Source organism: Cnephaeus nilssonii (assembly GCF_951640355.1).
Source record: "Cnephaeus nilssonii genome assembly, chromosome: 16".
Lineage (NCBI taxonomy): Eukaryota > Metazoa > Chordata > Mammalia > Chiroptera > Vespertilionidae > Cnephaeus > Cnephaeus nilssonii.
This window is the reverse complement of record NC_137087.1, coordinates 62,769,591-62,787,441: the sequence shown is the minus strand read 5'-3', so window position 1 is coordinate 62,787,441 and position 17,851 is coordinate 62,769,591. Positions and strand designations below refer to the sequence as shown.

The following is a 17,851-nucleotide window of genomic DNA, read 5'->3' as shown; positions in this document are numbered from 1 at the left end:
TTTGTTTAAATTTTTTTTCCCTGTGTATAAATTGAAAGTTGAAAATGATTTAAACACTCATACATCATAATACATTCCAGATAAGGCAGAAATTTAAGTGTTTAAGAAATTGAAAATTCCAGAATTGTTTTTTAAAAAAATTGATTTCAGAGAGGAAGGGAGAGAGAAATAGAAGCATCAATGATGACAGAGAATCACTGATCTGCTGCCTCCTGCATACCCCTACTGGGGATCAAGCAACCCAGGCATGTGCCATGATCGGGAATCGAACCGTGACCTGCTGGTTCATAGGTTGATTCTCAAACACCGAGCCACGTCTGGTGGGCAAGAATTGTTTTTAAAACACAATCTGAGGAGGCATTTCTAAGTGTGACACAAAACCCAAGAGCCATAAATGAAAAAATTTGCGTAGCAGGAGATGCCATAAGCAACATTTAAAGACCAGTGAGAGATTAAGAAGAATATTTGGAGCACACATTATAGACACATGGCTTATTTCCTTATCATTCAAAGCTTCTGCAAGTTTGTTACACAAATATATATCAACACAATAGGAAAACAGGCAAAGAATAAGAACAGATGATACACAGAAAAGAAAATAACAGCTTATAAGAAAACTCGTAAGTGAAATGCACATTAAAAGTGCAATGAGGCCCCACCTGTGTACCTCAGCAGTTGAGCATCGACCGAGGAACCAAGGGGTTGTCGGTTTGATTCCTGGTCAGGGCACATGCCCAGGTGCGGGCTGGATCCCCAGTAGGGGCATGCAGGAGACAGCCAATCGATTATGCTGTTCCTCTCTCATTGATGTTTCTCTCTCTCTACCCTTCTCCTTTCCTTTCTCTGTAAAAATCAATTAACTTCTTTTTTTTAAAAAAGTGTTCTTTAAAAAAAAAAAGTGCAATGTGATTTTTAACCTATCAGTTTGGCAGAAATAAAGAGTTTCATAATGTAGGGTGGGGCAAAAGTAGGTTTACAGTTGTGAGTACATGGGACAGTTTATTCTTGTATTATTGTTTATTAATTATTGTATTATTTTCCGTATGAACAACTATACTAGAATACCTATGTTTGCCTCACCCTATATACTATGTGGCTACAATGAGGGGAAGTAGGCACTGTTACATATTGTTGGAAACAGTGAATAAATAGGTGCAACCTCTCTTGAGGGCAGTTTGGCAATGTCTTTTAAAATATAAAAAATACATACCTTTTACCCCAACAGATTAACGGCCAGGAATATTTCCTGTGGAGAAATATACACACAAAAAATATGTACAAGGATACTGTAGCACTGTTTGTACTAGCAAAACGTAGAAACACAGTTCGTGTCCATTAGGAAGGCACTAGTGAAGTCACTTATGGTGCATCCATGTGATGGTGTACCCTGTAGCTGGTACACGAATGAGGCAATGTCAGAGATACTGGTGTGAAATGATCTCTTAGGTACGTCATGTGAAAAGACCAAAAGTTCAGTCCTGTTTGCATAGTAGGACACACACACACACACACACACACACACACACACACCAAAGCATGTTGATGCTGTGTATGCGTAAGATATCTCTTTTGAAGGAGAGCAAGTTGCCATCAGTTGCAGCTGAGAGAGATGGGTTGGGTGGATGGAGCAGGACTGGAAGGGAGAGACCTCAAACCTTCAGCTTGACTGTGGCTTTTGAATTTTGTACAACTTGCATGAGTTTTCTGTTAAAAAAATAATAGAATGATTTGGATGTGGAGGGCTAAGATTTTACAGCCTAAATTAACCCATGATTTAAAAACAAATAACTTCCAAAAAAAATTGATTGGAGCTTAGATTGCTTTAGATGTGTAGTTTCTTTTTACAATTTCCTTTTTCAATTTCAAGTCTGTCCCTAGACTAATTACCATGCTTGTTTGTATTCTTTCCAGCTGATGTGCACAGTTGATGACCTGAAGGAAATGGGAATACCCCTGGGGCCCAGGAAGAAGATAGCCAACTTCGTAAAGCACAAGGCTGCCAAACTGGTAAAGCTCATCTCCGCCCCAAAGAAAACAAGGCTCCTCTGTGACTAGCGTAGGTTTGGGAAGTTTTCATGAACACCCTCATGAGTAGGCCAGCTCGAGTGCTCCCTGCTTCAGGACACAGGGATGGAGCTGATGGAAGCTCAGACTTTGGAGTCAGCCATGCTGGATTTTAAGTTCCAAGTAGGATAACTGACCACCCAGTTTCCTTGGAACAGACGTAATTCCCTGGACAAAGTACTTTTCAGTTTTAAAATGGGAATTTCCCAGGGCAAAAACTGGGTAAATCCTGGATAAACAGATGAGTTGGTTACCCTGATTCCCAGTTCAACCACTTATTCCCTACATATTCATGAGCAGTTTGCTTACCCTTTCTGATCCTTGGTTTCCTTCATCTCCAAAATGGGAATGACACCTTCCTTATAAGGTTTGAATGAGGATGAAGTAATCATGTGAAGGTGAATACCCATTAGATATTTGCTCATTTTCTCTTCCCAATCCCTCTCACCTTCTAAAGATAACACACACACAGATCTCATTAATAATAGCCAGAAAGCAAAAATTTAAAAAAATTAATTTATTGATTGCTTTTAGAGACAGAGAAACATTTATTTGTTGTTCCACTTATTTATGCACTCATTGGTTGCTTCTTATATGTGCCCTGGCCACGGATCAAACTTACAACCTTGGCATATTGGGACAGTGCTCTAACCAGCACAGCTAGCTGGCCAGAAAGCAAAAATTCTTAACAATACAAACAAAACAACAACAGCAACAAATAAAAAGCACTTAAAAAGAAAAAAAAAAAAACTGGGAAAAGCCTCACTTGTTTATTTTAATTTTCATTAAATTAACTTTACAGAGTTGCTTTTTAAATACTTGATTACAAAAATTAGCACTTTGGGCGGCTACTTTATTGTTATTAACATGGTCTTTGTTGATCTGTCTTTGAACTTCTGTGGTTCTATTATTTGTGTTACTTCTTTGGAATGTAACATATGCCAGTTTATGTAATATGACTGTAGTCATAGGACTGATTTGTCATGAAACAATTGAGTTGGTCAACATTTTATAAATAATCTCTTTTGGGTCAGGCATGTTGCTCAATTCTTGGGATTTGGAGGTCAACTGAGGATATTGTGTCTAGTTAGAACGAGATATTTTAGCACAAATGATGACACATCAGTCCTGGAACAGTACTGTCCATGCTTTCTAGCCCCGGGAGAAGGGATGGGTTGATAAGAGAGGACTTCCCCAAGGTGTTGGTACTTGAACTTGAGGGAGAGGCAGGATCTGGGGAAATGGCCTTCAAGGAGAGGGCCTGCAGCTGAAACAGCAGGTGAGCTGAGAGTCAGGGAGGGCACAGGGTCCTGAAGGCCCAAATGGCAGGTGTGGAAGTTTGGATTTTATCTTTTGAGGGAGTGGTTCTCAGACGTTCATACGGCCATGAAGGTCATGATGCCTTTAAACAAACATCGTGAATGTTGACCTGTCATCATTTACAAATTGGCACCAATCCCCTTTTTAATCTAAATCTTAATTTTACCTTTAGAAATTTTAAAATAATATAAAAATACTTGTTAAAACTGCATTATAAAATTTTAGCCATGAGCAAATGTTTCTGTAATGAATGGGTTTTTAAACATAGTGATGCCTTCCTGGTTTTCCCATTAATATTTGTCCCTGTGTGCACATCAACAAAACAGCCTGTAAAACAAAACAAATGAAAAGCTGTCTTCAGGCCCTGCAGCATGTCCTTGACTGTATTCTGTAATAAAAGGAAAAGTATTCCATTGTTCTTGGAAAATTTTTAGAAGGAGCCTGGTATATACACTGATATATAAATTATGGCATTATAAGAATATTTTGAAAGGAGTGAAAATCGGTAAAGTGACCTTATTCTTTAAAACCAGCTGTATTTGCCTCTGGATGAACCGTGACATTTTCTTGGCCATGTCGCCATTGGTCGCTCTTCATGTTTCATAGGTAATAAGGTGCTGCCAGATGAATAATAAGATAATATGGTGTACCCTATTGATTTAATGCATCTAAAATAATTGGACCAAAATTAGCTAATTACTTTATAATAAGGACATCAAGTATTTGTAGTCTGAGGTGTTTTTTTACCCTTTGTAAACTATCTAAGTGATTCCCATTTGAAAAGGAATGGTTTTTAGTGTTGGGAATATTGGTAGTCACGTATGTGTATGTTGGTTCACTTTGTTTTTACAATTATCGCATGTGTCTAGGGGAAACGACAATAGTTTGGCATAGGTCAGTTTATGACCTACTTAGACAGCTCTCTTAGCAATTTGGAATGAGTTCTGTTAATATAATTGGAGGTTCTTCAGAGTGAGAGAGCAAATTTAAACTGAAGAATACGAAATATGTTCTTCATTTTGGGTTTGACATTTAATCTTGTGCTGCCTTCAAAGGGAGGAGAACCACATCTTCCAGAACGTCATGGTGGGATCCGCTCCCAGCTGGCTGGCAGATTGCTTTCTTTTTTCTATCCTGCCTGTTGAATTAACCAACTGGACTCTTCCTGATTTCCTAGTATTTGGAATTCCTTAATAGATGAGACCTGTTGGGCCAGATGTTTTGTGTAGGCGTTGTCCATGAGTTCTTAAACAGAGACTTTCATGGTCATTCTCAGCCTGGGGAATGAGGGACACTGAGCACGTGCCTGTGGGGAGGGACAAGTCCACCCAGGGCCGCTGTTCACATCCCTGGCATTGCTGCAGCTGCCTCAGGCTGTGATGGCAAACCAGAGTGAGTGGTTCCATTGTACTAGATCCACCTGCTCCATAATGCTCCTAAAGCTTTTGTTCACATTTATTTTGGGGAACAAATTGATCATAAGTATTTGGGGCAATAGGTTTTGACAATTCTTACACTTGTGTAGTCACAACCTAAGACAAAAATAGAACATTTCTGTCACGCGTGCTTCTTTGTAGCCAACTCTCCTGCCATACAACTAACCATTATTCTTATTTCTGCCACTCTTGAGAGTTTTGCCTGTTGTGTATGAAGGGAGAGAACAATATGTATGTACTCTTTGGTATGTGGCTTTTTTTACTCAAAATCATTCATTTTTATTCCATTGTATGATTAGACCACAGTGTGCTTATTTGTTCCTTCCAAAATGCTTTTGAGGGAAATTTGTTAGTGGCTCCATGCAGACATAATGTTGAATGAATTTCTCCTAGGTTACACACCTTTATGGAAGTATGTATTCTAAAATTATATAGTACTTCTAAACTATCTGTCAAAATTTTGGATCTAAAAGGAAGAAATTGGCAGTTTTAAACTTTTTACTATAAAACTTTTAGAAAGTATTACAAACAGTAGAATGATCTATATATAGAAAAGGCTAAGTGACCAGCCAGCCAGCCAGTAGGTGTGATGTGCACTGACCACCAGGGGGCAGATGCTCAACGCAGGAGCTGCTGAGTGACAGCACTTTGCAAAGGGCCCTCCTCTCACACTCTGGGACCTCTCAGGGGATGTTAGACTGCCAGTTTTGGCCCGATCCCTGCAGGCCAGGCCAAGGGACTCCACCTGCTGGGGGGGACCCCACTCACTCTGCAGATGCCCTTCAAGCCCCAGCACCGCCCCAGGTGCGGCCGGCCAGGGAGGGACTGTGGGAGGTTGGCTCCAGGTCATGTGTCTTACCCCACTGGCCACCTTCTAATTAATTTCCTTACAATGTGCATGAATCCGTGTACCGGGCCTCTAGTAATATTTATATTTAGACTTAATTGTAGCTGTTTTGTTTATTTTTTCATTGCCTCTTAATCTTTTTCTCTTAAGAATTTTAAAGTAAATTTTAGACATGGCACTTCTTTCCTAAATATTCAAAATGTGTCTCTGAAAGGGACATTTCTCTAATGACACACAATGTCATTGTGCCTCAGAAATTATTAATCACTCCCTAATATTGTGGTAGCATGTGTCGTGGTGAGAGCTCATAGCTGAGCCTTTCCTCAAGGTTATGTTATGAAATCTTGGTATTTTACAGGAACAGAAAAAAGCAGCCTCAGAGAAGAAGGCAGCGATGGTGGCTTTGACAAAAGGACAAGAGGGAAGTGCTCAGAAAGCTAAAGAAATGGCTTCTCTCCCCTCAGAGTCCAGCGAGTCTAAGAGGAGACTTCCAGTCGGTGCTTGTGTGTCTTCTGTGCATGTGGATTATGAGTCTTTTGACGTTGGCACTGGGCAGGTAAGTCCACACAGTGACGAGGGCTGCATCTTTTACGTTGGAGTCATGTATCTTTATCATCATCACATATCTGTCTATTATTTAACCGTTTACTCCTCAGTTATGGGAGGGGTAGAGAAAACGGATTCTAATAAAAATTGTATGCTTCCTTTATAATGTTCAAAATAAGGGATTGAGTGTGTACTGAATACATCATATAACTTTTGAAATTCTCTTTATTTCAGCTTTCTATCAACTTTTGTAGCATTTTTCTATCATAGCCAATAACAGAAGTGGCAGTACTTAGAAAATTCTGCTCAGAATATATTTCAGTTTCTGTGAGAGAAACTTGCTGTATTCACTTAAGTTATGTGTTTTTAGTATTCATAGTGCTTTCCTTGGGGAAACATTCCTTTAAAAATCGATCAAGTAGTTGATAATGGAACATTTAATAATATACTTTGATATTCTTGTATCACTGGCTGGCTTTGAAGTCTGAAATGTCTTTTGGATGTTACTTTCAGCATATTTATGCTATAAATAAGGTTCCATTATCATAAGTGAGTTCATGACTGATATCAAGATGGCAGAAAATGGAACTGGATGTTTGCTAGAGCTTGTTCAAACATTTAAGCCCAATTCATTCATAAAGATCGACTTTTTTTGTAAACATGAGCAAATTTGAACAGACTAGCAAATAAAGGCAGATATTCTCTCCCCTCCCTGTGAAGAAGGACCAGGTGCAGGAGAGGTGGGACCACGAGCTCCATGCCACCAGGACACGCACTGGGTGCCTTTCCCTGGGACTTGGCCTTCTTCATGAAACTGGAATCACGGTTGTCAGGAGCTTTGACCTCCTCTCCCTGCAGCTTTATGGTCACAAGGAAAAGGAATCTGCCCTGCTAGTACGTCCTGTTAGGAAAATTTCAAGAAGGGATTTTATTTGATATAGTTTAAGTCACAAGTCCATTGGGTACCAATTCTTGTTGCCTGGAGAATGGGACACAGGTTGATTGCCACAGCCCAAATCACATGCCACCTCCATGGTGGGTGGGCTGAGGTGGGCAGGTTGGATCTGTTACTCTGTAAGTTCTTGAGCAGTCCAACCACAGCAACAGCATGCATCGTTCATTATCAGAAAGCCAAGAAATACTGATTAAGCAAATGAAGATTAAAATATAACCTTGGAATTTCCTTAACCAGAACTAACTGCCATTAGGTGCTTGAAGAAGACCTTCTGGACTTTTATTTGTGTATATACTTTAACAAATATGGTAAAATAATACATGTAATGCTTTACTAAAACCTTACACTGCTGTTTTCAAACAATATACAGTTGACCCTTGCACACATGGGGCCAGTTCACATTGGAGTTGTTCAGGGGTCAACTGTGAGCATTAGGAATATATTCTGTGTCAGTAAACATTGTTCTAAAGCTTTACTTTTAATGACCATTGTGTTTCACTGTTTTGAAAGATAATGCTTTATTCTGATGTTTACCTATTGGATGTTTTAGTTTCCTTCAGCTGCCTTAGGAAAGTACCACAAAATGAGTGGCTTAAAACAACATAAATGTACTCTCACGTTTCTGGAGGCTGGAAGTCCAAGGTGGAGGTGTCTGCAGGGCCATGGAAAGGAACTCTTCCTTGCCTCTTTTGAGTTTCTGTTGATTTGTCACATGTTCCTTGGCTCAGATGCATCACTCCAGTCCTCCGTTTTCACAAGGCATTCTCCTGTCTTCACATCATCTTCCCTCTGTGCATTTCTGTCTGTGTCCAAATTACCCTTTTATAGTAACACCAGTTATATTGGATCAGGGCCTACCCTAAGACCTTATTTTAGCTTAATCATCAGTATAAGACTATTGCCAAATAAGGTCTTTTTGGGAGGACAGCCCATAAAATTGAACATACAGGATCTTCCCAGTGTTTTAATCTTGTAAATGATCCAGTGATGAACAGCTTTAAACCAGTTTTTCTGTGCACATTCTTTATTTTTTCTTTCAGTTAAGTGACTAGAAGGTTAGCTGGGCCAAAGGATGCATAAAAGAAAATGTTGGTAGTTGTTGCAACTCGCAGCTTAAACGGCTGTGGCTGTTGGCATTCCCACTGTGTGGGCCCACTTACTTACAGATTTTTTTCAATCCTATACATGTGTGTTCTCTTCCTTATGATTTCCTTAAGGAAAACATTTTCTTTTCTATAGCTTACTTTAAGAACACAGAGGATTGCCCCTCTCCCCATCGCCCTTATTATCACAGACCGTCCCCAACTGACGATGGTCCACGTACGATTTTTCAACTTTATGCTGGTTCAAAAGTGATACACATTTAGTAGGAACTGTACTTTGGATTTAGAATTTTGTTCTGTTCGCAGGCTAGTGTGTGTGGTAGCACACTGTCCTGCGATGCTGGGCGGTGGCGGGGAACACAGCTGCCAGGCAGCCAGGCCACCACGAGGGCCCACGGTTCAGTGTGTGCTGTATGGTGGGTTTTGTGTTTTCACATAAATTGCATGAGATAGTCAACACTTTATTACAAAACAGGCTTTGTGTTAAATGATTTTACCCAGCTATAGGCTAATGTAGGTTTTCTTAAACATGTTTATGGTCGCCTCGGCTCAGCTACGATGTTCTATGTTACATGCAGTTTTCACTTAATATATTTTCACCTTATGATCATGTTTTATTGCTCTTTGTTTCTTTCTAGGTTTCTGTTGTTTATAGCTCATTAGATTTTGAACCAGAGATTTTCTTTGCCTTGGGATCTCCAGTTGGTATGTTTCTGACTGTTCGAGGAGTGGATCGGATAGATGAGAACTACAGGCTTCCTACCTGTAAAGGATTCTTCAATATTTATCATCCAGTGAGTGAATTGAATTGACTTCTCTTTTGAAGCTGAAGAAGCTGTACTCTTTATCCTAATAGATTCTCAGAGTCTTATTTCTTAGGAATTAATAACTGATTTGGATTTTGTACAACTCAGTACTCTGTTCTTATAGATACAGTACAATACTCTCCAATAAACTTTTATTTTTTAAAAAATAAAATATTTTTTAATATATTTTATTGATTTTTTACAGAGAGGAAAGGAGAGGGATAGAGAGTTAAAAACATCGATGAGGGAGAAACATCGATTCAGCTGCCTCTTGCACACTCCCTACTAGGGATGTGCCCGCAACCAAGGTACATGCCCTTGGCTGGAATTGAACCTGGGACCCTTGAGTCCGCAGGTCGACGCTCTATCCACTGAGCCAAACCGTTTAGGGCTCCAATAAACTTTTCAACCAAAAAGCCTTTGTTCATGGAAACTAGAGGCCTGGTGCACGAAATTTGTGCACAGGGGGGTGGGGGTGGGGGTCCCTCAGCCCAGCCTGCACCCTCTACAATCCAGGATCCCTCTCACAATCGGGATCGCTGGCTCCTAACTGCTCACCTGCCTGCCTGCCTGCCTGCCTGATCGCCCCTAACCAATTTGCCTGCCTGCCTGATTGCCCATAACCCCTCTGCCTGCCTGCCTGATGCCCCTAACTGCTCCCCTGCCGCCCTGATCGCCCCTAACCGCCTCTGCCTTGGCCCCCACCACTGTGGCTTTGTTCGGAAGGACGTCCAGAAGACATCTAGTCTATGTGGTCTAATTATCATATTACCCTTTTATTAGTATAGATAATTCTATTGCTTTGTGGCAAAGTAATTTTACCTACAAACTTGGAATTCTTCTTACAATTACCAGTATTTGAATGGGTGTGAAAAAAATAAATATGTCTGGTTTGCCAGTTTTGTGTGTGTGTGTGTGTTTTTTTTTTAACCCAACTAAGGTATATAACTCAAAATAAAATAGATTTTTTAAATAAATTTCCATTTTCCTATTTACAGCTTGATCCAGTGGCATATAGACTGGAACCTATGATTGTTCCTGATTTGGACCTAAAAGCAGTTCTCATTCCACATCACAAAGGCAGAAAAAGACTTCATTTAGGTAAAAAGTACATATTATACTGGTAAAACTTACTTCCTTCCCCTAAATATTAAAATATTAACACTAAGTCCTGTCTTACAGAATTAATGTTCAGTGCCTACTATTTTGAGAACTTGTTTACTAAATATTTGATGGTGCTATAAGGAAAGTTATGATGAGTTTCTTCTCCTTGATGACTTTATCCCTTGATGACATTCTAACTGCTGAGACATGTAGGAATCAGGGAAGGTGGTAATAAAGTGACATGTTGCATACACGTTGATAGAATTTGATTATAATCTTTGAAATTGAGAAGCAGAGTAGCATTTGAACTAATGACCAAATCGTCAAGAAATAAGTTTGATGTTCTCAAGTCAAGTGGGTGTTTATTTCCTTACTAACTAGACTGACTTTTCATTCCCCATCAAATAATCATGTAAATCCTTACTGATATGATAATCCGCTTATTACCTGCCTAAGGGCTGTGGGTGTATCCCACAGTCTCAATAAAAGGGATAGCAAGGCCAGAGCCTAGCGGCAGTCCTCCCACTAGAGGTGGGCTCCCACCTGGCCCCCCCGTATTGCCAAAAAAGAAAAAAAAGACTGCCTTTTCATGTTGAAAACATCCATTGATTCTAGTAAGTGAGGTTTAAGTATCTCTTATGTCTGTTAATGGTGTATATTACTTACCCACAGGCTTAAAAGAAGGAAAAGTAATCATGCCCTCTCATTTGACCGTTTCTTTTTTTTCTTTCATCATGCTTTTAAAATAAATTTAACTCTTTTAGAATTAGAATGAGAAATTTGATATTTAAAGACCTTGATTTCAAATAGGAATTATTAGACAAAAGTAGAAAAGGTGAAGGGGTAGGAGTTTCTTCATTTTTAAATTAGGTTATATCACAACCTCGAATTTTTAAAATTGTTTCACTGTTACAGATTAGAAAAAGTCATATTTTTACAGTAAGAAAAGCACATGCCTATGTTTAATTACATTTTTATGGTATTGAGCTCCTTTTTTTTGGAGAGAGGAAATTTTCAGATTTTGGCTGGATCAGGTTTAGTCATTACAGAAATGACAGGGATAAGACTCCTCAAAACGTTTTAACATGTTGGAGGTTTTTGGTTGTGATACTCCATGTATATGACATTTAAGAGAGGACTAGGCACTTGCACCCTGCCTGTGAATTATGTTAACTTTAGTTTTAATTTTTGTGGAGCAGAATTTTATCCACTGACTAACCTGATGTGTTATCTTCATCTCTTTAGAGTTGAAAGAAAGTCTCTCTCGCATGGGATCTGATTTGAAGCAGGGTTTTATTAGCTCTCTGAAAAGTGCCTGGCAGACATTAAATGAGTTTGCCCGTGCTCATACCTCTTCAACTCAGCTGCAAGAAGAATTGGAGAAGGTAGCCAATCAAATCAAAGAAGAAGAAGAAAAGCAAGTAGTTGAAGGTAAATTTGATATTTAAGGCCTTTTCCAGTTGTTCAAAATGTGTGTGTTTTTTTTTCAATCTAACCCATAAATCATTTAATGATGCTTTTTCATTCTAGTCTTCTTTGTTAAAATGTAAAGACTACTCCTATAAGAGAATATTTTATGCCAAACTATATACGTGAAAATGCATGTCATCCTTTCTAACGAGGTTTTTGCCTGATAGTTGCTGACTTGTTACTCTGCAATGTTAGTTTCATTGAGATTCCAAAGGCCAGAGTGGAAGGTCAGAGTTGAGAACCAAGTTTATGTTCAGGCACTTCAGAGAACCACTCGGAGAAACGATCTTTTCTGATGCTGTTGTTTGCCTGTGTGGTTATGGACTTTACTGCAATGTCAGGTCATTGTGCCGTGTTGTTTTTGAATTTTTCAGATTCTAATTCTATTTCCTTTCTTTCTGCAATGCTCTCTCACCACTTTTCTTCAAAAGTTCTGTCAGCTCGTGGGCTCTTTCTCCTCTCTCTGGTAACCAGCCCCGCTTCCCCGGGCTCTTTGGAGGAATGGGAAGTGAGCCTGGTAGCTCCCCAGGTTGCTGCGTGTGTCAAGCAATATTCTCACTGAGCCCAGAAAGTCAGCTAAAGTCAAAGGATAATGATAAAGTGATTGACTTTGATATTGAAATGGTTTAAATTCTAGCAGAAAAGGTTGTTGAAAGTCCAGATTTTTCCAAGGAAGAGGACTACTTAGGAAAGGTTGGAATGCTAAACGGAGGCCGTCGAATTGACTACGTTCTTCAAGAAAAGCCAATAGAGAGTTTTAATGAGTATCTTTTCGCTCTTCAGAGTCATTTGTGCTATTGGTAAGTATTTTCTTCTTTGATGACATTCAGGTGGCCTTTGGGTGCTAGCACAGGAAGCAGGTGTAGTAGTAGTGAGACTCTTACTGGTTTATCATTCACTAAGGAACACTCATTTGAACACCTGTACATTCAAAATTAATATTTCCCCCCTTTAGTTCAGTTCCCCACAAGGTGGCAGTAGGTCATCTGCCTTTGACCAGAGGCCTTTGGTGCTAGCAAGGACTGTTTCTGCAGGGATGCCTTTCCCAGGAGGGGAGTGGTGGGAGGGACTTAGAAGAGCCGTCCCTTTCTGTATCCCTCTCAGAAAGGAGAGCTGCAGTGGGGTGGTTTGCAGCTGAGTGGTGTCCATCCAGTTTTTAAGGACAGCTTTGAGATTGCACTACTTGTTTTTCATTTGCACTTCTTCGGTAGAGTTGATAGAATAAGAGCTGCGTTTTCCACCTTTATACATAGAGATTACTTCTAATTGTCTCTTAAGAACATGTGGGCTTATTTTTTATAGGGAATCTGAAGATACTGCCCTGTTATTACTTAAAGAAATTTATCGAACAATGAACATTAGTCCAGAACAGCCCCAGCATTGATTGGACTTCAGCTTCACTCTGTGAGTTTATCTTTATTGTGTGTATAAATTCTGAATGTTTCATTCTGAAGTGTTTTTTATGGCGTTGATGTTGACCAACAATTTTCCCATTTTTCTGTTTTCTTTGAGTGTTTTTTATTTTTATTTAAAAGTTCAGAATAGCGACAGCAAAGGAAGGGAATTAGTGTACAGTTTACACTTCTGACTTATTTTTTTTTTTTTTTTTTTTTTTTCTTTATTGATTAAGGTGTCATATATTTGTCCTCATCCCCCCATTCCCATCCCACCCCCCTCCCCATGGATGCCCCAACCCTCTGTTGAACTTAAGCATTGGTTAGGCTCATATGCATGCACACAAGACCTTTGGTTGATCTCTCCCCCCTCCCCCCACCCTCCCCTATCCTCCCTCTGAGGCCCGATAGTCCGATCGATGCCTCCTTGTTTCTGGTTCTGTTCTTGTTCATCAGTCTATGTTGTTCATCATTTCCCCTAGATGAGCGAAATCATGTGTCACTAGAGATATACTTATAAGAACTGAATGTGCGACGAGCAATAATAGTTATGCTGACAGGCAAACGAATCAGTCTGTAGTGAGTTTCTTTCTGGTCCAACAGTTCTTTTGAGACCCAATATCAATGTCCACCAGTTCCTTATGAGTACATGTCGGCACTGACCCCTCAGCTCTGGATGGTGGACAAATGGTGGTGATGCAGGTCCGACTCCCTCTGGTTTGGTCTCGGCCGGATCCAGGGGCACGGCTTCACCCGGATCCAGGGGCCCACGGCCTCACCCGGACCCGGGATCCAGTCTCACTCGGATCTAGGGGCACACAGCCTCGCCCAGACCCAGGATTCAGCTTCATCCGGACCCAGGGGCGTATGGCCTCACCCGGACCCAGGGGCGCGTGGCCTCTCCCAGACCCAGGGTCGCGTGGCCTCACCCGGATCCAGGGGCCCACGGCCTCACCCGGACCCGGGACCCAGTCTCACCCGGATCCAGGGGCCCAGGGCCTCACACGGACCCGGGGCCCAGGCTCACCCGGATCCAGGGGCCCAGGGCCTCACCCGGACCCGGGGCCCAGGCTCACCCGGATCCAGGGGCCCAGGGCCTCGCCCGGACCCGGGACCCAGGCTCACCCGGATCCAGGGGCCCAGGGCCTCCCCCGGACCCGGGGCCAGGCTCACCCGGATCCAGGGGCCCAGGGCCTCGCCCGGACCCGGGACCCAGGCTCACCCGGATCCAGGGGCCCAGGGCCTCCCCCGGACCCGGGGCCAGGCTCACCCGTATCCAGGGGCCCAGGGCCTCGCCCGGACCCGGGACCCAGGCTCACCCGGATCCAGGGGCCCAGGGCCTCGCCCGGACCCGGGACCCAGGCTCACCCGGATCCAGGGGCCCAGGGCCTCGCCCGGACCCGGGACCCAGGCTCACCCGGATCCAGGGGCCCAGGGCCTCGCCCGGACCCGGGACCCAGGCTCACCCGGATCCAGGAGCCCAGGGCCTCGCCCGGACCCGGGACCCAGGCTCACCCGGATCCAGGGGCCCAGGGCCTCCCCCGGACCCGGGGCCAGGCTCACCCGGACCCAGGGGCCCAGGGCCTCCCCCGGACCCGGGACCCAGGCTCACCCGGACCCAGGGGCCCAGGGCCTCGCCCGGACCCGGGACCCAGGCTCACCCGGACCCAGGGGCCCAGGGCCTCGCCCGGACCCGGGACCCAGGCTCACCCGGACCCAGGGGCCCAGGGCCTCGCCCGGACCCGGGACCCAGGCTCACCCGGACCCAGGGGCCCAGGGCCTCGCCCGGACCCGGGACCCAGGCTCACCCGGATCCAGGGGCCCAGGGCCTCGCCCGGACCCGGGACCCAGGCTCACCCGGATCCAGGGGCCCAGGGCCTCGCCCGGACCCGGGACCCAGGCTCACCCGGATCCAGGGGCCCAGGGCCTCGCCCGGACCCGGGACCCAGGCTCACCCGGATCCAGGGGCCCAGGGCCTCGCCCGGACCCGGGACCCAGGCTCACCCGGATCCAGGGGCCCAGGGCCTCGCCCGGACCCGGGACTACACTTCTGACTTATAACAGTCTTCTAATTCTGCATAGAATTTGAGTTCTTTTAAGCGTCTTTTAAAAATAGATTCTCAGGAACATCAGCTAGGAATTTCTTTGGTTGTAGGTAACAGAACCTAAGAGGTTTACTCAGACAAATGGAGGTTTACTTTTATTATGTAACAGGAAGGGTTCGTTTGTTGAGTGATGCCAACAGATGCCCAGATTGTTTGCATCTTTTCACCTGCATGTTGGCTCCTGCTGCCTCATAGTTAGAAGATGGCTGCTGTAGTTGCAAACATCACATCTATACTCAAGGCATGACTAAGGGTGAAAGGGCAGTATTGGTTGTATCTGTCCCTTTTAACTAGGAAAGCAAAATCATGTCCAAGATTTACTCATATGTATTGACGGAGCCTGTGTCACATATCCCATGTCTCCCCACATCCCAAACTGCACGGAAGATTGTAAAAGTAATGTTTGAAGCATTTCCAGTCTTATAGAGTTTAGGACTAGAAAAAGGGATTAAACATGATGAGCCAACCTACTAGTCAGCAATACTATATTCCTGATTGTCCTCCTGAGACACCTGACACATACCTCTTTTTCCTTACTAGATTATGCATCACTTTAAAAAATAGGTAATGTATTTTTTACAAGTTAGAAGTTTTAAAGCCTTTGAAAGAGGAAAACACAAACTGTTGAGCTCTGAATTACTGAAGTCAAAAGTAGTTCATGCTAAATGTTGGTTTTCTAATAATAAATTATAAGTTCAGCTTCTGCCTTATTTTGGAGAAATACACTTTTAGTAGAATTTACTTAGAAATGTTCCTGTGCATACCCAGTCAACAGGAACCTCATTGAATACTAGAGGCCTGGTGCATGAAATTTGTACATTGGGGGCGGGGGGGGGGTGGGTGTCCTTCAGCCTGGGCTGTGCCCTCTCGCAGTCTGGGACCCCTCGGGGGACGTCCGACTGCTGGCCTAGGCCCAGTCCCCATGGGATCCCTCTCGCAGTTCAGGGCCCCTTGGGGGATGTAGCGTGTACCAAAGTGGCCAGGGAGGAGCTCGAATCACAAGGGGCACCGCTTATGCTTATCCCAGCCCGTGACAGCTGTGCTTGCCAGCCGTAAGCCCGTCTTCTGGCTGAGCGGCACTCCCCCTGTGGGAGTGTGTTGAGCATCTGACCCCTGGTGGTCAGTGCGTATCATAGCGACCAGTCGTTCCACCGTAATGGTTGCTGAGGCTTTTATCTACACTAATAAAAGAGAAACATGCAAATTGACCATCACTCCGCTATGCCCACCAGCCAATCAGCGAGTATGCAAATTAACCCAACTAAGATGGCGGCCGCTACAGAGCTGGAGCAAGCAGGAGGCTTGGGTTGCCCCCAGCGATGGAGGAAGCCAAGCTTCCCGCCCGTCCTGGCATGCCCTGGCCTCCGCTCAAGGCTACAAAGTTTCAATTATAGAAGATAAATAAATCCCAGATACCTGCTTCCAGCCGGCCCTGGCCTATGCTTGGGTCACTGGGGGGCGTGGCCAGCCTGCAAACCACCATGGGCCCCTTGCCCAGGCTGCCCCATACCGCAAGGAAACCCCCACCCTGATCCAAACCAGCCAGCCCGCTCCCCCCCCCCCCCCCCGTGCACCAGGCCTCTATCCTATATAATAAAAGAGTAATATGCAGATTGACCGTCACTCCAACAAACAAGATGGCTGCCCCCATGTGGACACAAGATGGTTGCCACAAGATGGCTCGCAGGGGAGGGCAGTTGGGAGGGACCCAGGCCTGCAAGTGAGGGCAGTTGGGGGCAATTAGGCCTGCAGGGGAGGGCAGTTAGGGGTGACCAGGCCTGCAGGGGAGGGCAGTTGCGGGGAACAGGCCTGCAGGGGAGAGCAGTTTGGGGGAACCCAGGCCTGCAGGGGAGGGCAGTTAGGGGGGGGCCAGACCAGCAGGGGAGAGCAGTTAGGGGCGATGAGGCTGGCAGGGGAGGGCAGTTAGGGGTGACTGGGTCAGCAGGGGAGGGCAGTTGGGGCAGACCAGGCCTGCAGGGGAGGGCAGTTGGGGGTGACCAGGCTGGCAGGGGAGGGCAGTTGGGGGATGACCAGGCTGGCAGGGGAGGGCAGTTAGGGGCAATCGGGCTGGCAAGGGAGCAGTTAGGCATCAATCAGGCTGGCAGGGGAATGGTTAGGGGGTGATCAGGCTGGCAGGCAGAAGCGGTTAGGGGCAATCGGGAAGGCAGGCAAGTGAGCAGTTGGGAGCCAGCAGTCCTGGATTGTGAGAGGGATGTCCAACTGCCCGTTTAGGCCCAATCCTACTGGGATAGGGCCTAAATGGGCAGTCAGACATCCCTCGAGGGGTCCCAGATTGGAGAGGGTGCAGGCTAGGCTGAAGGACACAAACCCCCGTGCACGAGTTTCGTGCACCAGGCCTCTAGTTATATAGAATAGTGCTCTGTACCTTGATGTTTTCCATGAGCCATATTGCTTACACAGCTTTCCACGTTAGCTTATGTACATCTTTTTCATTCTCTTTAATAGTTACATAGTAGTCCATTGGATGGCTATATCTCATCCTATTTAGCCAGTTTCTGTTAGTAGATATTTAAATCATTTTCTATTATATACTACTATTAAGGAGTCTTAGTCAATAGAGTAGGAAAGAGATCTAAAAAGCCATTCTATAATCAGACTCTGGATAGTTTTATCAGTTCTTACCATTTCTGATGGTATAATGATAAAATAAACTAACTGTAATGTCAAGGTTATCACAGTC

The 17,851-nt window shown here is 44.2% G+C and overlaps 1 protein-coding gene across 4 annotated transcripts in view; it reads left to right on the top strand.

Moving 5' to 3' along the window:
* Window positions 1-17,851, top strand: part of SEC23IP (SEC23 interacting protein) — a 54,381-nt gene that overhangs the window by 19,854 nt on the left and 16,676 nt on the right. For 3 of the 4 annotated variants that reach the window (XM_079793823.1, XM_079793822.1, XM_079793821.1), the window contains exons 12-18: window positions 1,912-2,007; window positions 6,026-6,223; window positions 8,910-9,065; window positions 10,076-10,178; window positions 11,427-11,612; window positions 12,289-12,451; window positions 12,954-13,055. In XM_079793823.1, the coding sequence (XP_079649949.1) occupies window positions 1,912-2,007; window positions 6,026-6,223; window positions 8,910-9,065; window positions 10,076-10,178; window positions 11,427-11,612; window positions 12,289-12,451; window positions 12,954-13,035 (984 nt within the window). In that variant the 3' untranslated portion in view covers window positions 13,036-13,055. The remainder of the gene's footprint in view (window positions 1-1,911; window positions 2,008-6,025; window positions 6,224-8,909; window positions 9,066-10,075; window positions 10,179-11,426; window positions 11,613-12,288; window positions 12,452-12,953; window positions 13,056-17,851) is intronic. The other variant, XM_079793824.1, reaches the window with a different exon arrangement.